This window comes from Apteryx rowi, unplaced genomic scaffold (assembly GCF_003343035.1).
Source record: "Apteryx rowi isolate R43461 unplaced genomic scaffold, aptRow1 scaffold_15, whole genome shotgun sequence".
NCBI lineage: Eukaryota > Metazoa > Chordata > Aves > Apterygiformes > Apterygidae > Apteryx > Apteryx rowi.
In genome coordinates this window covers 352,181-374,015 of record NW_020447752.1, presented here as the reverse complement: position 1 = coordinate 374,015, position 21,835 = coordinate 352,181, and the positions used below count along the sequence as shown (strand labels likewise).

The 21,835-nt window shown below is 37.4% G+C and overlaps 1 protein-coding gene across 5 annotated transcripts in view; it reads right to left on the bottom strand.

The window, feature by feature from the left end:
• CLIP1 (CAP-Gly domain containing linker protein 1) overlaps nucleotides 1-21,835 on the bottom strand; it is an 84,647-nt gene that overhangs the window by 37,240 nt on the left and 25,572 nt on the right. For 4 of the 5 annotated variants that reach the window (XM_026058709.1, XM_026058710.1, XM_026058712.1 and 1 more), the window contains exons 4-8: nucleotides 11,918-12,042; nucleotides 10,600-10,816; nucleotides 7,316-7,513; nucleotides 6,816-6,919; nucleotides 4,476-4,536 (exon numbers count right to left, since the gene is read on the bottom strand). In XM_026058709.1, coding sequence (XP_025914494.1) covers nucleotides 4,476-4,536; nucleotides 6,816-6,919; nucleotides 7,316-7,513; nucleotides 10,600-10,816; nucleotides 11,918-12,042 — 705 coding nt within the window. The remainder of the gene's footprint in view (nucleotides 1-4,475; nucleotides 4,537-6,815; nucleotides 6,920-7,315; nucleotides 7,514-10,599; nucleotides 10,817-11,917; nucleotides 12,043-21,835) is intronic. The other variant, XM_026058711.1, reaches the window with a different exon arrangement.

Genomic DNA, 21,835 nt, shown 5'->3' with positions numbered 1-21,835 from the left:
GGCTCCCAGAGGCCTGCAAGACAGCTTGAAGTTTGAGAGATGCAGGAAAAGTCTAGCAGTTAGTCCAAATCTGACTAGCACCTCTGAGGTGGGGAAAAGAAAAAAAGAAAAAAAAAAGAAAAAGACAAGAGAAAAGAAAAAAGGAAAAGAGATATACTGAGTTAAGAACTAGGTGTCACACTTATTTCGGAAATGCAAAGATCTGAATATTGTGTCAATCTGAACAGGTCAATGTAATTTAAAAGTAATCTTCCAAATTAAAAGGATTGTTGAAGTCTATTGTTGTTTCACAATATGTTTTCCGGAAAGGGCAGCTTTTCAGGGCTTACCCACATCAAGAGTAAGATCTCCAGAAAGAGAATGAAGTTCTGGCTGGTTAGGCTGAAATGCGTTTATTAGCCAAGAAGTTGCATGCATCTCTCTTGACAGATGTTCTTCAACAGTTTAGCTGTAGCAGTTACTTCACCACAGAACAGAGTAAAAAGTTAGAAAAGCTCAGAACCCTATGAACTATTCTTAATAAGAGAGAGTCCTGCAGCCTGAAAAGCTACCCACTGAGCACTAGATTGAAAGAATCCAAAAGGATGGAAGATGCATGAATGATACCAAAGCCACACAGCTGCCAAGCCCCCAGTGTAGCAGTGTGTGCACAGCTGGCAGGACACTGCTGCTTCTCTGGTCTTTGTAATAAGATAGCTTGAAGTCCCTGCAGAACTGTTATTTATAAAGAGTGACGAGCTGATTAGGACTGCCTCCAAATCAGCCACAGCAGTTAAAAGATCTTACACAGTCCCTGCAGTGCAAGTGAGATGGGGATGAGTCTCCTGTTTTGCTTCAGGCCTGTTTTTCTCCAATCACAGTATTCCATTCTGACAGCATCAAGTTATCTTCTTTCCCAAAAGCATACAGACATCTGGTGCTGTTCTAGAGTAGGTTTTTATTGTTGTTGTTGTTTGTTTTTTAAATATCTCTTCTGCTGAAAACAGTTGGCTGTTTTCACTATGCAGTTATTAGATCTAAAATACTAAAATCCATAATCATTAAAATTTGCTTCTTAGATTGATTCAATTTTTGAAATCCATGGCAGATGTGTTTCTCTATCAGTGGAAGATCTTCAGCGCATATTGGGGGGCGGAACACTACCAGAACTTGGGCTATTATATTTTACATCAAGCAGCCTTTGACAACTGAACTAAATACTCTGAGGGAAATAAAATTTTTAAACAATAGTGGTTTTAAAAAAGTGGGTATAATTCAGTCCCCTCTCTCGGACTGGTTAGTATTACTTCTGATCCACAAAAAAATTCTAAATCCTAAAAGTGTTTTATTTTAAGATTTTGAATAGACATATCTTCCTCGCTGCATTTCCTAAAAAGGATCTATTAAAACAAACCCAAAACCTGACACCCACAGAATTGTCCTCACATCACTTTGCAAAATATGCTATCTTAAGATTTTCCATACTACATAAACAACAAAACACTATTGATCATTAATTTTATAGACATTGCTTGAATATTGCAAAAATCAGAAATATCAGCACTGATGACCGATATTTTTAAACCCCATCTCCTATGCATTGCAAATAAAAACAAATTCTACCAAAATGGAAATAGAAGCTAAAAAGAAAAACTCCAGAGATGATGATCTTTGCTGGCCACTCTTTTCACCATTTAGGAGATGGGGGAATTATGCTTTAAACAAGTCTGATTTCCAAGGGACATGCTCCCGTTCCCATGAGGTAAATTCACTGCAAAATTTTGAGTCACTCAACCTTCTTCCCTGATCATCTAAAGAGAAATGTCTAAAGGATAAGTTCCTCTTTGAGGAAATCCAGAGTGCAGTAAATCAACGAGAGCAGAGTAATATAAAAAGAAGAAGAGAATTTGATTGCAAACTTCAACAGCAAAGAAAAACAGAAAAACAATATGGAAGTATCTTCCCTTTCTCTAAAACATCACAGTTAGATGAAGATAGGGAAATGGGACAAGCCTTACGTTGGCTTGAACCCTAAAGGATTCCACTCAATCCAAACATCAGAGCAGTCATCAACCATTTTCAGCATTTGTGTATTCTAGCTACTCTTTCACTTCAAAATAAACGTACAGTTAAGTTCTCCATCTATAGGTCAATCTGTGAAATTGTGCCGAAGCCATAAATGCTGATAATCGGTTCTAGGATAGGGGCGAGAAGACCTTCAGTCCCTTCATGCTGAGATAATCACAGAACACAACCGAGATTATGAAACATTAGTTTTGAAACTAAGTGATCACCCACTTCTCTCCTTTAGAGAGTGAAGATGCCCATTTATGGAAAAATTAGAATAGGAAAATCGGGAGTAGAGATAGGATTAAACAAGGAGCGCACAAAACAAGAGAAAGGAAGGGCACATGCAGATTTACTTCTAACACACCGTGAGCCTGATTTGGAAGAATAGAGGAGACCCAGATCGCTGAAGTAGCTTCGCAAAAGGAACACCTAAGAATGCACAGCAGGAAACCAGTTTTAGTCTTGAGAACTTCCTATCTTGGCTGGGGATGCAGCAGAGGAGGCAGCTTGTGATAAATTTTCCTGAATCCAATCAAAAAGAGAGGGCTTTCTGAATTCCACTTATTCTGAACTACAGAAGTGACAGGGCTGTTTTAATTTCTTGTAAGCAGTTTCTATTAACCAGTAACATGTGTTTTTCCTGCATAATTCAGGGAGAAGCTATATTAAGATAAAGTGAAAAACAAGACAGTTTGGACCACTAACTCTTAAGTCTTTTTTAAAATTCTCTCTCCACTTAGCATTTCATGGCAAAAAAAGAAACAAGTAAGGGGGTGTGGGGAACATTCCAATTTAATTTAATTTAATTTAATTTTTTTTTTAACTTGGAGAAAAATTAATCAGTTAACTGCAAACTGCATCTATTGAACAGCAGTGGGAGCTCATAGGAAAGAATGGAGGATTTTGTGAGGAAAGCAAATTAAAATCCTACATTTAAATGAAAGACTTCAAGACAGTCATTTTCTACAAGCTCCTATACTCTTCAATTAGTTGCAAAGTTTCTGACACTAAAGAATTCTTATGATGACACATTTGCCCTCTCTTCAGTTAATGGGGATTACAACGTTTAGTCATTACACACATTCTTTTTGATAAATGTTGTAATTGCTCTGAAAGCAACATGCACACAAATACTAGAGTCAATGTTTCAATAACAGATTATGCAGTTAGTGAATAAGTATAAGCATTTTCTGTACACAATCTGTTAACATGGGATGTCTCTGCACATTTAAGTGCCCTCTTACATTTTCTGGATCTTCCGAAATCTGCCTCTTTCGCTATCAGTAAAATTAAAAAACAAAAACAAAAATATTTCACCTGCACACTTAGTACTATCATTCCAACACAAACAACAGGACACATTTCATTATATTGAATTCAGTTTAAACTCTAAGTTATGCAGCTTGACAAACCAGAGTCTCTAATACGGTTTGCCATGACTATCAACTAATTTAACAAAAAATAAAAAACTAAAACTTGCATGGACTAAACAATAGAAGGAGCATTCTATGAAGAGTCTAGATAGGTATTTTTTAATGAATGGAAGACTAAAATAAAAGAAATGTTATATGAAATGAATCATTTTCATAAGGCTAGCACTTTAAATCATTAGGGGTTCATGGGGTCACAAGTCAGTTAAATTTGTACTCTTTATGCTGTTCAAGAAGCTCTATTATTTTTCAGATTAAACAACAACAGAGAAGAACAACTAAAAAGTATCTTGCTTTTTAGCTTTAAATTTGGTAGGAAAACTGGCAGTGTTCAAATAGTCAAGAGTAACTCTTCATTAAATGTATTTTCTAATCTGTATAACAGCATATTGCATTTTAGTCTCACATTATAGCTAGACAAACAGTAGGAAGATAAAAATAAATTTCAAACAGTAATTGCTGTTTAGGTTTTGTGTAAAATTTAACTCATGATGAAACACACTGTTAATCAGTTTTCCCTAAGGCAAACACAGGGATTATTCAAAAAAACCTAATCCAAGATAAATGGGACTATTGTTCAATGTTCACTTCAAAGACACAAATATTAATTGCCAGTCTTACATCTTCAAAATGATTTTTTGTATTTGATTTTAAGCAATTTCAGAAATGTTAGTAAGATATAATACAAAATAATATAAAATAGCAAAAAGTAGAGTTTTACCATGAATTAAATTAATTATTCTAAACAACCACAGCCATTCCACAGTAGAACCCTTGCTAAAGGGTGCAACTGAATTAAGGGTGCAATCCTGGTTATCTTACTCAAGGACTGCAGAACTGGGAATTGCCTTCATGTGCTTTGCATACTCCTGAACCAGCATTGCATCTATTAATCATTCCTGCCTCTTTCTTCCAGAGAAGAGTACAGTTAACCTGAACTGATTGCATTTCAATGTCCTATTAAATGTGTTGTTTACCAAGCTAGAGATATTTTACCTCTAGGTCTCCTTTGGTAATGGATTCTTCTTCTACACGGAACTGAAGGTCTTCAACTTTCCTGTAAGGACAATTAATTAAAATTCAGACACCTTTGAAAGCAAATGCTTTCAAGCTCACTTTTCAGTGGAAATTAGAACTACAGTGACATCATTCTGATTATATCAGCAAACTGCCAGAAGCATCAGGGAAGGAGAAATCTCTCACACAAAATATGTCTTGAAAACAAAACCACTAAGACAGACATCATTCTTCTTGCAGCTCTGTAAAGAAAGTATTTTGTTGCATTTTCTGATGAGTTAAAAAGAAAACCTTTAATCATCTTTTCTCTCCTTCCTTCACCGTTTTGTGTGTCCTCAAAAGCAGTGACSTAAATGAACAGCTTGATCTAATATTTGGTGTATTCTACCATTCAGCCAAGAAATGGGCAGAAAGTTAGGAAATATAGGGGGGGAGGGGGAAAAAAAAAACACCTAAGAGCATTCTAGAACTGTGCTGGTTAACTTGCATCAAAGCTCTAGCAGAGACAAACACATTAGCTGTCAAAATGAATGCCAAGATGCAGAATGGGGATATAGGCAAGAACACAGATACAGCTTGCCTTGCCCCTCCAGGAGTATTAGAATGACCAGCTAGAAGTAAGAAGCTAAAAACTGATTTAAAATAATTGATTTTTTTTTTCCTTCCCTCCCCTGCCTCTGGCATGCCTCAGTGAAGAAGGTTGTTAGAGCCAGATTTTCTCCTTTTCCCTTTGTTCCTTTCAGCACAGTAAGATGTGGCAAAGGAAGAGACTGGCATGCTCTCTTTCCTTTGAGTTACGCACACTGCTTGTGTCTGGACTTGGGCTGATAGAAGTAGAGAAGACCGCAACAAGGTCATTGTATCAAAGGGAATTACAAGTGATGGATGTCTAAAAGATAAAAGACAAAGACACTAAGAACTTAAATTTGTCTCATCTTAATACTGAAAGTGGGCCTTACCCCCATGCTTTGGAGAACAGAGGATTAAAGATTATTTGACTTCAAGTTATTGCTGAGACTGTACTGAACACATATGACAGAGACCTTTCAAAATAAATAATACTAAAGTGGTTAGGAGGAATGAGAAATACTACACTGCTGAAGCCATGAAATATTTCCCTAGCTGTAAAATGTCACTTCAGTTAATGGGTAGCAGGCATACACAGCGACACTGTTACACTGCCTAGCAACACGCTGAAGGTGAGCTCAAGGCCACAGAGGACTGCAGTAAAACAGACCCCCGCTGACCTGGCATTCAGTGAAAACAGGTTCACGGCCAGGCAAACGGAGGTGCTGCGATTTTTTTTCTTTCTATTTAAGCATYCCATTGTTTTGTAGAATATATACAACCAATTCTAGACCTGACATCTACTGTTTTGAAAATTCAGTTAGAGTGAATCCCGTAAAGTGGGAGCATGCAAATTGCAATGGTAAACCTTGGGCAATTCCTTTGCATCTCCTCACCCGGAATTTCAAGTTTTAAGGAGGCCTTTCAGGGAGGCTGACACCTGCCTGATTTCAGGAAAGCACACAAGCCAACAGTGCAGACTGACAATGGGTTCCCAAATAGACTTGCTTTTCAAAAGCATTCCAAATCCATTAAGACAATTTGTCAGATTATTTCCTCACCTAACTGTGCATATCTATTTGTTAATCTCAGTTCCTTTCCTCAAACAGTTAAGAATGGCAATTACAAAAGGCATTAAAGGATTTGATGTTTTTTTCTGTAAGAGACGAACCCTACCTAGAAGCATGCAACTGATGGCAATAAATTATTCACAAGAGATGTAAGGTGTAAATTCCTATTCCAGCACTCTTAGGAAATGGAATTATCAGAACTTTCACTTTGAAGTGGGAGATGAGTGTTTCAAGAACTTCAAGCATAATCTACTAACTTGATATGAGTAGGAACAAAACCCCTGGCAACAGAGGGCAATACYAAAAGGAATGCATTGCATAAAATTCAGCTATAAACAGTAGTTACAGTCTCTAATCAGTCTCCACTTGGATTGTTTCTTGAGCAGTGCCATCTGTCAAGCCTAAAAGGGGACATTCAGTCACAAGAGATCTCAAAATACTAATTTCCTCTTCGAGTTGCAACTCATCATAGTATAACTTTCATTGGCTGCATTATACCAGCTGTAATATCCACCCAATGTAAAGAATTTCTTTCTTAGTATTATTTTTAAGAAACTGCAATACAGTTTTGTACAATAACTGCCCATACTTGCATTATTTGAAATGTTTCATATTTGCAAATCATTTTAATAAAAATTTTGTTCTTAACAGAGAGATACAAATGAAGACATTTTGGGGTCACCTTTTCTCTTCCTCAAGCTGATTGAGAAGCTCCACTTTCTCCCTATCAGCAGCCTCCACCATAGCTCGTAGCTGGTCCATTTTTGCTTCCATCTCCAGTACATGCTAATTGGCAGTAACAAGAACAAAAAATAGTAAGTAGGCAAGTCAGGCAATACATAAATTTAATTCAAGTTATATAGCTATATATCTCAGTAATCATGATTTGGTAAAGTGATAGTCCAATGAACAGGAACATTACCATATTCAGATCCGCATATASTAGTAGAAAACCATCACTTACTGAGATGTAGAGAAGTTCAACCAAAATTAGCTAAATTAAATAGATTTGCTATCTTGTCAAAACAAAGCCTCCAGGAGGAATAGCTGATAAGTATGGACTATTTCAGTTTTAGAACACCATTTCTTACTCCCAGACCTTTTCAATAAGGCAACACAATTTTGGGAATTAAGTCCACTGTCTTATAGCTTCTATTTCAAGAACAGCAACACTGCTCTTACCCGATCATGTCCATCTCGAACAAGTGCTAATTCCTGCTCTATTTCCCCTACGTGACTGGTTGCTTTAGCAACTTCTGCCCTCTCCAAGTCCCTTTCTGCCAGGAGCTGTTCAATGTGTTGCTGCTTCTCCTTCAATGCCTCCTGTAGGGCTGTAGTACCAGAAATTTTTCTTGCGTACCGGGAAGATGTTTCTGTCAACTTTAGAAAGTAAATATGTTAAAAATCATTCTGTATCAGGTGAGAAAGCCAGGGATGCCTCCAGATTCTACAAACACTGGGTTAGTAAAGCAAATGCTTTCTGTAACCTACTGTACCTTCTCCTTTATGTTTTTAATAAAAGAAAAATATTTTTCTTGTTTTTACATTTAAATTATGTCATTTTCTAGAAGTTAACAATGGACATACCTGGACAGTAAGATTGTTTTGTGGTAATCAGCAGGTGGTTATGTAGGAGACAGAAGCGTTCAAGTGAAAACAAAAGTCTGGCCTCAGTTTAAGGTGGGTGCTGTATACTCGCATGAAGGCTAACTTGTTAGGTTTCTAAGCACCTTTTTGTGCAAGATATAAAGGCATCCTTACAGCAAGTTAAAAACATTCTCCCTCTATTTACCAAGTCATAATCTTAGGTCACCAGCAACAGTATAACATTCCCAAACGCTCTGGGAAAGCTTTTGGAAGTCCAACTGGCATTTTGTGCATCTACTCCGAGAAAAAAACATTCAGGATCAAAGGTGCTTACCTTGCCTTAAAAAGCCAGCCTTACAGCTAATATAATCCTAAAACATTTTGAAGTAGTACAACTGTTATCTGATAAAACATGTAACACTTAGAATTAGATTAATTCCAGAAAAAACTTCTGAACGATTAAACTTAAGAGTATAGATATAAATGAATGAATCTGGAAAACTATAGCTAAAATGAACCTTCAGGTTTTTCTTGACCTTGCATGATCTCTGCTCCACTGAATGGAACCAGTGTCAGTGAAAATTCAGCATGGCCCTGTCTTCTACTTCCTCAAGACTTTTTGAGCTAAAAGGGAAAGTGAATAAACCGAAATTACATCATAAAAGTGAACAAGAACTGAACTAAAAAAACCTGATACAGTTTATAAAAACTGACCTTACACTTAGCAGCTCAGAAATCTGAAGTGAACAACATCTCATTTAAAACCTTATTTAAAACAAAAACCCATATGCAAAGACTTGCTCTTTTGTTACATTTACCTTTAGCTCTGTCCAATAGTTTTGCCCAAGAATAAGAACATTTCCTTTCTGATCTTTTCAGAGATTGAAACATTGAAGAATAGTTGCCATACGCAGCAGGGAATGCCAGCACCCAGTAACATTGACCACAAAGCGTAACATGGACATAATTTTCCTGTCATCACAAAAACATGTCTACTCTTCTGTTACTGTGATTCCTACAGAATCAATATTTCTAACTTGTCTACTCACAGCCTTGAATGGCAAGTCCATAATCCATTGGAAATACTATATCAAGTRACTCAAAAGGTATGAGACAGAATAAGTTCACCTTCTAATAAAATGAAGCTTTCACTGATGTTTAGATTAGTTGTTTCTTACCTTCTCAGTTTCTGGAAGATGTCTCATTCCAGAACACATGAGAAACTTTACCTCAAGCACAACTATTGCTTTTTAACAAGTCTAGCTCCTCTAATCCAGCTTGACTTTATTTCTGATTTCAAAAGAAATCCAAAAGAAATCAGAGCAATAAAAATCTGCTGTGTCAAAATTTGATTTCAGGAAATCCTGTTTCTTCAGCAGGTTAACTTTTGAAGAAAGAAAGCGTCAAAATTATTCTCACCGTTCTTTCACTTGATTAGGAACCAAAGACTCATGCTGCCTAAGAACAGATCCGGAGGGAAGCTGAAATTTTAATTCCAGAAATAATGGATTACAGAAGCATAAGATTTTATGGCTCAAAACATCCAAACGCCCTGGGGCACAACACAAAGGCAAAATAAGCAAATATGCTGCAGGCATTTACAATGTAAAACTATGCTGTCTTATTGCCCAGAGTATCATAGCATACTAATGCTTCACTGAGAGTCTGCCAGGCCCATGAACTCTGCTGCAAGCAGGCATTCCCTTACTCTGAGGTAGTACTAAAACAGTGCACCAATTGCAAACTAGGGGGCACTGTGCAGTTAGCAGTGTAATTTCCAGAACAGATTAAGTAATAAAGTCCCTCCTTTTGTGCCAAATAAAGATCCCATATGCTTGTTGCAATAGGGTATTAACCCTGTTTTCCGGACCAACTCTTGACCTCTGTTCACTTGTAATCTGCTTCAGTTTTGAAACACTACAGTAAGTCACTTCTGTCCTGCACCTGCTGGTCAATGGAACAGTATGCTAGCTTACTGGTTTCAGTTCAGTGGGAGCTAAAGTGATCTCTTTCCAACTATATGTATTCATGTACTCTGGTTTCAAAAAAGAAAAAGAAAATCTAGTGTGAATACGGAAAAACAATTATTTCTATGCTTTTAATTGCCATGAAAGAGAGAAGTTTTTTACTCAGTTTGGCTTTCCCAGAAGACTTCCATTTCACTGCATGTGACCCAAGACTAGGACATCTATGTAGTAGAGTAACTTCAAAAGMATCCAGAGTAAGTGTATTAGGCAGAATTAGTACAATGTTAAAATTCATCTGAGCACTGTACTTTGCAACATCTAGCCTTTATGAATTCACAGGATTAAAATCAAATCTAAAGGAAAAGAAAGAGGCTTCTTGTCAGCAAAGACTTGAGAATTGCTAATTCTATATTTGTCAGTTGATTCATCTCTTTAGTGATAAAAGAAAGACTTTTACATTTTAGATAATTTGAAATTTCTTGCTCAGTAAAACTCAGTTTTGGTCTTTGGAAGCTTTGGTGGATACCGATTCCTCAAACACAAACCCCATAATACAGAGGTAGTGCTAGGAAAAAAAAAAAAAAGAACAACTAACAACATAGATTCCAATCAGAAAACACTGATGCCTTTTCATTTTGTTGGCATCACAAGCCCCTTTCTTATTGCAATAACTCAAGTTAGTCTGAGTTAACTGTGTAAGCTTAAATATTCAAGTATTTAGCTACATTTCAGGGCTAGCTAAGATTTCCTTCCTTTATGCATGCTTTGAGTGGGGGGAAAAAAAAAGCACAATTAGACATACATTGTACCCAAGATCTGCTCTGTTCTCAATTTATGCAAGTAAACCACAGGCAAGTGCCATGTGGATTCCTGCTTAGGCATGTAAAGCATGCAATAGAAAAAGAAGCTTACTAGTCCTGTACGGCTTGGCTTGCTGCTTACTGAAGATGCCACAGAACTGAGAGAGCTCAGGGAAGATGCACTTGGACTGCGTTTCAGGGCTGAGGGAGTTGCAATCACTTTTCGCACAGTTGTCTTCGCTTTAGCTGGGGTGGTTGAGGGGAATCCAATCTTCGTAACTTTGTGGACTGGAGCAAACAAACCATATTTTGGCTGACACTGAAAATACCTTTAAAAAAAAGAAAAAAGACACACATATGAGCACTAAATTAACTTCTGTCTTTTCATACACATGCTCTCACAAAACTTCACAAAGAATTCTAGATCAGTAGCCTAAAAGTACTAAAGGACAAGGTAACAGCTGGTGACAACATAATCTATATTAGGCTGCCTAACAATTTTTTTAAATAATAGATTTTATGGGGCAGTGGGCTTTATTTTGAGAGGCTACAACAGCACTAATACAGCAGACTTCAGAAATTCAACATGGAGAAAATTCTTGAGCTAGAGATATCCAAGTTCTTTGTTTCCTAAAAATTCCATTCAGATTCAGATTTTAACATGTATATCCTTCCTCTTCAACACATTCTGCTGAGCTGGCCACAATAAATGTGACAGCAGAGATTTAAAAATAAAATCAGATTTTATTTAAATCAAATATTTATATATTTGATTATACGTGTTATATATACATACACACACACACAAAAATATACATATATTTGATTATATAAAGCAGATATTTGGTTATACATAAACAAAAGCTGCTTGGAATTTCAAATTGTGACTACCTACATTAAGGCACAATTCTTGTAGAAAATTTTTTTAATGAGTTGAACTGTACTTTATACCAAACAAGCAGGAAACATGGAAACATTAACTTGTGATGTGGTTTAATGCTTTCTAAATGTGACTTACTGGAGTAAGCATCTATACTATTCCCAGTCTTTATGATGGAGCAAATGTTGCTATAAGTGCCATCAGTTCCTGCAATGCAGAAAATTTTCCCCTAAGTTTTGAGAAACCAAGTAGAAGTTTAAAAAGCAGGAAATTGTATTTTCCACTACCAGCCTATGAATAAAACACACGTGGGAGTAGGAGAGATCAACTAATACCAGGAATGTGGAGTTGAAGCAGACTTTCAGAGACACGTAGGTGTCATAAAATTCAAATCACTGTTTAAGGATTTTCCCCCTCACCCCCCCACCAAAGTAGACAGTCAGGTTTGCAGTCTAACTACTCTTTTTGATATAAAAATTTTCACATTTAGAAAAGCAAAACACAAAGATCCAAAATCTTTAAGGCGGCTGTTATCTGATGATTGACTAACCTTGTTCCAGCCACTGCTCCATCATTCTTTCCCAGAGGTTCATCCAGCTCTACTCCACACCACTCTCCTTTAGCAAAGTCTGTTTCTCCCAGGAAACGAACAACTCCAGCTTTTGTTCCTCCAACCTGAAGCAATAAGACACAACAGTTTTTACTGCATTTCCAAATGAATACAAAATCAAGTGTAAAAATATTCAGTATAATCATAATCGCAAAGCACATTAATGATGTAATCATTTTTTATTTCAAGTTGTATATTCTGCTATCTCTAAATCTTGTTTTAACACCTTGAACAGGTTTTCACAACAAAATTATTTACAGGACCCCCCCCCCCAAAAAAAAAAAAACCCCCCCCCCACTTTCCTAGCATTTAGTTCTCTTTGATTTGGCATTCAGGAAAAGTTTGCCATAACTGAAGGCCACAGTTCTCTTAGGTTACTTTATAGGGCTATAAGATTAAAAATATTTTTGCCAAGACTCAATATAAACAGGGTACTGAATGCAAAAGATTTGAGGTATAGGTACAAATAGACTTCTATCAGCAATTAAGGTTTTCTAAGAACTGCTTATTTCTTATCCTAATTTTAAGAGAAAAAGTAAAATAAATGGGAGGAGGGGGAAAAAAAAAGTCTTACATATTTTCTCTAAAGGATAATTCAGATAAACCATATAATCCACCTCTCTTGCATTTGAAAGAATTTATATAAAGTATAATGCATTGCATCTACATCTTTGCAAAGCGCTAACACGTTTGAATTTTCAGGGAGAAAAATCATTTTCTTGATCTTTTCTTCACACTTTTTGCACTCCTAAATGGAAGGTTAGAAATGATTTGTTTTCAAACTTATTAAATTTTTACAGCCATTGTGATCACATTCCTCTTGCTCGCAATGTCTGCAATGACAGCTCTTCATAACTACCAGGGGAGAGAGGAATTAAACTAAATGAAGAAGCAAAAGGTGTTCAGTGCCACTGACAGTTGCCAAGAGAGGCCCCAAGCCAGAACTCAGGATTCTCGCAGGGCAGGATGACAATATGTTGTGCCCCATTTGTGTGAAAATCTGTTCAGCCTGCATCTAGCACTAAGCACTTCTCATGTAGCAAATATTAATCAAAACTACCTCTTCAAGAGGTTACCTGGATTCACCAGGGACATTTGTTTTTTGTGATTTTTTTCTTTTTTTTTCTTTTTTTTCTTTTTTTAACTTGTACTTTATAGTACAATATAGCACACGTTATGCAATGAGGAATATGTTTTGTAGCCTTGACAGAAAGCTTAGATGCAACCTGCTAACACAAAAACTGTCATTTTTCTTTTTAGGTACTTTAAAGTATATTAGCATTTTATACAACTCTAACATTAGACATTCTATTGGGGGTGGGTTACTTCCCAGGATAACTAGAGAACAACAAGCTTCTTGTACCATAAATTAAGGCGCATGCATACCATACACTGGATAATTCAAATTAACGCATTTGAGGAGTGTTCACACAAGGGGTTAACAGTGAGGAATATAGACACGGAGGACATTATCCTGCATGGAAGCACTAAGCGTGCACAAAGTACTGAGACTGTGCACAGTAGCTGCCATACTGAATTTGTGCTGTAGCTTCTGGTCAGCAACTCTGCAGAGCAGACAGCTCTGTTAGCAAATCGAGGCTTCAGCTGATGACAAAAATTCCTAATCTACAGGCTTAAAACCTCAGAAAAACAGGGAAGAACGATTAACCCTTTTTTGTATTACTCAAATGAGAACAGCCAATAGAGACACTTTCATCCATATTTAAAAAGGCAGTCCTGTTTTCCTCTCTCATTAGAGGCAGCCTTCAAACAATTTTTAATCTGCAGACCACCTTTACATCTTGCTTTAAGTGGTTCTGTAGCAAATTTTTCTTCGTCATGGAATACAAAGTTTACAGTTATCATGACTCAGCTTAAAATAGTAACCGGTAGAATGTTTGGTATTTAGTGTTCTTGGCAGAGAACAGGAACTTCCCCTTTCTTAAAAAATAAACAAGAGTACTGCCTTGCGGGAAAGAGGAAAAAAAAAAAAGAGGAAAAAAAAGAAACTCAACTGAGTTACATGGAATCCAAAGCTCCTCTAGGGTACAGTGGTGAAGAGGGAAAATACAACATCGTTTGTGAACAGTATTTCCTAGGAACAGCTATCCCTGAAGTCCATGTTGGTCTCCCTCATACATATCCTACTTTTTCTAGATGATAAATATAAAAGTACAAACATCAAAGTAAAATCCAACTGAGCAGTATGAAAGAAAAATACGTACATGTGYGTGTCTTTATGCGCATGTATACACATACATATCAGTCCATGCCAGGTTTCCCAAGCTGTTTTTATTCACTTTCTAGCTTGGTTGCTTTTCCTCCGTGCCCCCCCCCTTCATTTTTTAAAATAAAGGTGGAAGATTTCTTTATGTGAAAAGAAAGACTGGTTAGTTCTATGTACAACTGTTTACCTACTCAATTTTGTGCTGCTGTCTGCCTGAATAAACAGAGCTAAAAGTCAAAGGAGGCTGTAAAGAAGCCAGGCAGGAAAGCTGGAACAATAGCCTAGATAAGGAGCATCCCCTCAAAGACAACAGCCAGGTCTGCACTTCCACAGAGGGAGTCCTCAGCTCCCTTAGCAGGACTGCTTGGCTAAGCCAAGGAGGTCTGCCAGCAAGTCTGGAGGGGGCTTTTGTTGTTTAAACAACATAAGTCAGTTAAAGAAGAAGGGGGGAGGGGGAAAAAGAAAGAAAGAAAGAAAGAGAAAGAAAGAAAGAAAAAAACTTTCCATAGAAAGGTAAGTAAGGTGAGCAAGATAAATCTAGTCAAAGCATGTCAGTGAAAAAAGGTTAACTGGATGTGAAGATTCTCCAAGAGGCAGGAACAACTGTTGCAAACTATTTCCTCCAACTTAAGCTGTAAATAAACCAGAACTATTGAAGCTCTGGTAAAATGCAGGTTGGTCTGGGGTGCAGGATATGCACTGCTTTTTGTTTCATACCTTAGCCCTGCTCACTTTCCACATATAGGTAAAAGAACGTGCGGCATTTGTTCTGAAGAAATCACACTGAAACGACTATCCAGGAGACACAATCTGGAAGAAAAGCTTTGGCAGTGTCCAGTCCCCACTGGACCTGCGACAGCAGTCACAGCGGATCTGCACGGGACTACAACCCAAGGCCTGGTGGGAGCGAGCAGATAGAGGAATTCATTCACCAAGAACATATGGGGATGCGCAACATGAGATCCCCAGGAGAAACAGCAATGTGACTAGTCTTGTAACCATGGTACCAGGCTTATTTTAAAACAAGATGCAATAAAGAATGCCAAAGAATTTTTATTTTCTCCAAACCTAGTCAAGCTTCCTTGAAGAGCCAGTTATTGAATTTCTGGCCTTCTGCAAATATTGAAAGATGCATCCTTACCAATAACAGTAAAGTGCTCATAACATGGATGCAGCTATATATGCAATTTTGCTCAGTTCTAAGCAAAAGCCTTCTAAATCTCCAGTTTTAAAGACAGGGTCAACACTGATCTCTAAAATTTGAATCTACTGCAGACTTCCAGTCACTCAGAGGTCTGCCTAAAATGGTATATATCTCTCCAGTTGCAATTAAGTAGTCAGCATGTAACAACACACCTACTTTGAAAGTATTTAACAGAATAAACAATCACTTATTCCCTTGACAGGATAATGTGAGGAGCTACTGTACAATACAGTATGATAAGGGCTTATCTATGCATAAAAGTTGTTCTACATACAGATTTACACATAGTGCTCTAAAGGGAAAAAGAGATTAAGRAGCAATTAAGCCAACACAAAATTTTATATACTAATATGGAAAAAACAAGTGTATTTACATGAATCAAGTAATAGAAGCTGCTACAGAATGATAGCAAAATTGTAAAAAATATATAACTAGTTGTATTTGCCTGCAGACCTACTTCCTAGTAGGGCATGAAAGAATAAAAAAAAAAAGCCCTGTTCAGTTTTTAAAAGCTACATGGGAAAAATAGGGCATCATTACCATGAAGACAGTTTTCCATGACCTTCATTCATGCTAAGACAGGTCACTAAATAATAGAGCACAGAAAAGAACTGCCAAGTCTTTTTTTAGTCAGTTATCACACAATATATTCAAGCTGAACGATATAAAACAATAATATGCCAGAGTATCTAAGTTAGGCTATTGGGCATTGTGAGGTGTGGAAATTTATTTGGAATTTGGCTAGTGTTATGTCAATCACATGGGAAAAGTGATTAAATTCCATTTATCAAATTCTAACTAAGCTTACCTGAACCTACTGSAATGTAAAATAAAGTAATAAAACAGGTTTGTAAACCCGAAACAATCACACTTCAAACACTTCTTGATGAAAGCACAGCGGTATGAGTAAGTCAAGCTGCGTGAGAACCTCTGGAGAGCTGCATTTCCAAAGATAAGCAGAAGTAGGAAACAAACACAAAAAAAAGTGCAATCCAGAAAAAAAGAGATTGTCTAAAAAGTCAGACTGCTATTTAAACAATGTTCATCAAAAAACACAAATCTGAAAAATCCACTGTCTGAAACTCGGTCAGTAAAACAGTATCACTTACTCGGACACAGGTGGCACAAAGAACTGACCACTTTCCCTGCTGCAATCGTCCTTTTCAACCTTCACTAGAGGGGTCAGAAGAGCAGAGTTCAAAGTGAAGAACAATTGCTCTGTTTTCTCTTTTGCCTCATCACTGTAATTTATGGCGCGCTTTGAAAAGCATCGCTTGGATGTTTCTATGCTTGTGACACAGACCGGGAGTCTCCAGAACCACTCGAACTATGGCACCCATAACATGCAGCACTTGGGGGTGGGGGGGGGCGGGAAGAGAAGCACCCGGAGAAAAATACAAACAAAAACCACCTTTGAAAATAACTGGGATCTACTAATCAGAATTGTCCTTTTCTTGTTTCTCAATACTTAATAAGCCATTTCCAGTTAGCAAAAACAGTTGTATTTAATTGATTCTTTCACTCATTCAAGGCCAGAAGGAACCATCAGTTCTGGGTCTCCTGTATCTGACAGGACATTACAATTCACCCAGTTATATCCCTAYTGGACCCAGTAACTGTACTGAGCTCAGAGGTCTCTCTCTCTGTTTTTAGATCAGAGCTGATATCCATCAGAAAGTAAGCTTCCATTGGCAGCTTGTTTTCATAGTTAATCATCCCATTGTTATAAACACATTTAAGCTTCAAATAAAACAAATTTGACTTTGGCTTCTAGCCACAGACTCTGATTATGCTTTTATTCAGAAGATTACAGAGCTCTTCAGCAACTGGTATTTAGCATGTAGGAAAGTACGTACATGTTTTAAGTAAGTCACCCTTTAATCTTCACCTTCACAAATAAAGCGGATTGAGTTCAAGTGTTTCATTGCAAGATATTTCCTTCAGCTTGAGTCATTTTGAAGCTGTGTTCTCAATTTTATCCAGTGTTTCCAATGTGCTTTTCAAAAAACAAAGGTTGTAACTATATGCAGTATTTGAGTACTGACCAAAAAGGTGCTGCGTACAAATGCAAAAAACCCCTCCCTGCTCCTCTCAGCAATTCCTGTGTAGAGACACACGTGTCACCGTCCTTTTGCCACAGCAGCAAACCATGAACTCCTATTCAGTACCTTTGACTCCTGGATCTTTTTCAGACATTACTCTCTCCAGGAGACAGCTATCCAATTTATAAGCCCAAGAATAAGAGCATAAACCGCATGACAAACTCTGCAACTGAATACAACCAAACATACTCTGGTTTAAACAGCTTGGCCTACTAGGGATGAAAGGAGAGGTTCTCATGGGCTGCCCTTCGCCTGCTGCTATTTACCATTCTCACCATGCGGAGACTTCCTCAGAAATAACTTTTACTTCCAGAGCATCGATCAGAGTGCTGAATAGTATTACTACTAGATTAGTTCACAGAAAAACCACGCTTGTGACCCATATCCAGTAGAACCCAGACTCGGGGGGGGGGGGGGGGAAGAGAGCAGGGGGAAGAAGGGGAGTGCCATCAACTGCCCAGTTCCTAAATACATTAATAGAAGTAAAGCACAATGCTAATTTTGAAGTTATACTGTCATACAGTATCCAAAATTATTAAAAAAGACCAAGCATCTTCTGAGTTTCCTTCATTAATTAATATCTTCAAGGGAAGAAGTAAAATTTAAGAACCATCTGCTTTAATAACACTATCATGTTTCAGTCTGTCAACATCTGGTTCCCCTGTCAGCTTTTGCCTTTCTTTTTATAGATATTAGACAAGCTAGCTTCTGCTTTTCCAGGTCATCCCATTTCCTTTTAGGAGTATCTGCATAACATTAGCACTCTTCCAGTCATGCCCTGATCAAGCGTTCAGACTATCTACTAAACTTAAAACCTGTCTCCGTAATTTAGATTTTTCAAACCAGCAGCTTTGTGAACAGCAGGATTGATGATGTCGGTTTTCCTCTGGCACTGGATATTACAGTTGAGTGACTTTGCTATTGAAAAATGCAACAGTGTCCACAGCTATTTCCACTGATGAGAACAGTATTTAGACAAGATCTTGATCATGTGGATTCTCTGGTGTGCAGAAGTCTGCAAAGTCACACCGCACCCTCTCCAAAACATGTGGTATAGATTCTCTGCCTTCTATTTGGCTACCTATTTTTAAGAAACTTTTTAAAACTTCTCTTTAAACCACTACTTCTCTGTTAAATTTGGTTGGCTAACAAGTTCAAAAGCAAGGTTGAAGCAGGCAAAAAAGATAATGTGGAATAGCAGACTTATAGGTACAATGTTATTACACAACTCTACTTCCAGAAAAAAACAAATTCGTAATTAAAAATAATCTGTTATTGAGGTTTCTCCACATGTGAAATAACATAGAAATAATTCGAATGTCAGAAACTTAAGACCCTCAATTCATTTGTCACAAAGGAAAGTATATGAAGAACTCTAACAGCAATTCCATACTGCAAACACCACACGTGAATCTGCTACCACTAAAAAGCAAAGGTGAAGACTAGAATAAGTAAATAAGTTGTTCTTTTGTCCATCCTGTGTCAAAACGAGCAAGTACAGCATGTTCCTGGACTTCACGCCCCTCAGGAAGGCGGGGGTAAGGTAGGGAATCCATGCACATACAAAATAAAAATTCAAACTTGCATGGACAAACTATTAACAAAGGGTGTGAAAAATCAACTATTATTGCCATAAAATTACATGTGAGTTACTGTGATGTAAAGACAAACAAGGAGTTGCCAAAACAAAATGACTCACAGTTACACACAACCAACACCTTCCTGCAATGATAAGATAAATTTAACATCTTATCTATCTCTGAACAAGTAAGCACAGAAAATTTGTCCTGAAAAATGTTAAAAATATAACACTAAAAAAGCTGCAGTTTGCACAAAGAAAATCACCAAGATCCGCAAATTATGGACAAAGTCTTTGGATACTCTCTAGAGTGTCCTTCAGATATATTTTTATATGTATTTTGCATGCTGTGGCAACCACTTCACAGTTAATTTACATCACACTCTACAATATCTAAAATGCTATGTCTAAATATACATAATATAAGAATCACTTCTACCCTTGAGTTAACATGACAAAGCCATCAAAACACCTTACAGTCAACTCAGCTTAAGGATGAGGCAAAAGTATGATTGAGCAGTTAAGCCTAGTGATACATTTGCAATTACAACAAATGAGGCTCAGGAGGGGTCAGCCAGGGTAGAGCGCACAACCACCACAGGTGCTCAACTTCCACAGCTTTCTTCCTTTTCTATTCCTCATGCGCATTGTGGCAAGACACCTTTGCACTGCTGTACGTGTAACAAGGCCTATGAATTTTTGCTTTTCAACAGTTAAATACTAACCATTTCGATTTTTAAGGGAATAAAAACTCAGAGGTGTATTTTCTATTTGGACTGTTACAGAAGCTAGAAAATGGAAAGTCTACAATAAAAATGCCACATCGACAATGCAGGATTATTTCTAAAGGGAGAAACTTCTCTTTACACGTGAAATACTTTTTCCCTTGTTGCTGTTAAGAGTCCTGGAATTTAATCAGTTCACAGCCTTACGTCAGGTTCACTTGAAGATAGGTTAYACGGGTGGAAACAAATCCGACAATAATCTCCTATCAGTCTCTGCCTATTAGATCACTAAAGAACCCAGTAAGGAACTCACTTGCAAGAAATAACTTAGAGTGAGCAGTATAAAACAGACACAGTGAGAGGAAATTGAATATTACTCATACATAGAGAATAACTTTGTAGAAAGGCCACATCAGCAGATGCCTGTACATCTAGTTTGTAGTGTTTTGTGAACATATGGATGGAGGCCCAAGCTACAGCTTTATAGCTCAGCTCCAGCAGCACCAGATTTGGCAGACCATAATGAAGCCGTAACTGGTTGAGAGAATGAAAGCACTTTAATCCCTTGAGAAGGTTAAGGCCCCTTAGGCTGATAAGATTTTTTTTTTCTTCTGTTTTTGAATGTAGCATCTGGTGCCTCCAGGAAGAAGCCTAAGATACTCTCAGAACAGCTTCAACCCTTGGTAGGTGCAATGTTTGTCACTGAAAGCAGGCTTCCCCCTTTTATTTCAACATGATACCCTAATGGTAAAAATAAAACAAAASAAAACAACACTTTATATTGGGCTCTGGAGAACTCATGAGTGGTTGCAATGCCAGGGCAAACAATTTCTCTGGCTGCAACTCAAACAAACAGGAAATAGGAACTGGTTTAGCCTGAAAGAAATTTGTTTCTTAGCTTAGTTTTCAGCCAGACCAGTTCTTCCCCAATCTGATTTACTACATGGCCACAGCAACACTTCCACTGGCACGTGAAGGGAGAAGAAGGAAGAGGAGAGGATGGGATCAGTTTTTTCATGAAAATTTTTATTTATACTAGCTTTAAAAAGGTCAGCAAAATGCAGTCTCATTTTCAGTCAGCAAGTCAGCTAGAGTTCTGTTAAAGACCTTGCGCTCTTTATCATTAACCCAGTAAAAGAAGCGAAGGAAGCACCCAGGGAAGGAAGAGCATATTTCCCTATTAGCATTTCCTACTTCACAGCAGTTCCCAAACATGAGACCAGGCTGCCCCGAGTTAATGTTCTCTCTCTGCATATACCAACTAAATCATATCCAGATTCTGCAACATACTTTAGATGTTAAGAATGGAAATTATGATTAAGTCAGAGCTATCTGAACTACCCTTTGCATTAATCATTTTTCCTTTGCTTTGGCTATTTTTTCAGTAGAAGCTGTACATCAGTGGAACAAGTATGAAAAGATGACTAATGAATTACATATCAAATACTATCATTCTTTTAAATATGTAACTTATCTTCCTATCATTTTTCAACATTTATACATACTAGTATGAAGTTTCTCCAAATACTTGTTACTGAAAGGAAAATTACTGCTCAGCTTTAGGTCAACAAGGCAATTAAGTACAGGACTCGCTGAATTTGGCTTAAATAAACCAGGATCTAAGGAAGCCAGACTTCTTATCAGAGATTTCCCAGACAGCAGAGGGCTTGCCTGCCATTTTAACTTAATTGCCTTTGAGGAGAAGTAAACTACAGAAATCTAAGGGACCTCTCCTCCTGCCCTGGACCATCCATTTTGGGGCACGATACATCAGTTTGTGTATTTACTTCACTTTTAGTTTGATTTGCTTTTCATTTGTTTTGATTCCTCCAGAAACTCAAGGAAGAAAAGCTCTACGAAAACAGGGCTACTTAAATTTCTCCATCACTACTATACTTCCCTTCCTGACACTAGTGTCTGCAAGCAACTATTTTTCTAGTGCTTTCATCTCAATTTAATGACCCGGAATCTGTCATCTTCAAATAAATAAATGAAAAAAATGTGGCCAATTGTTGCAGCAA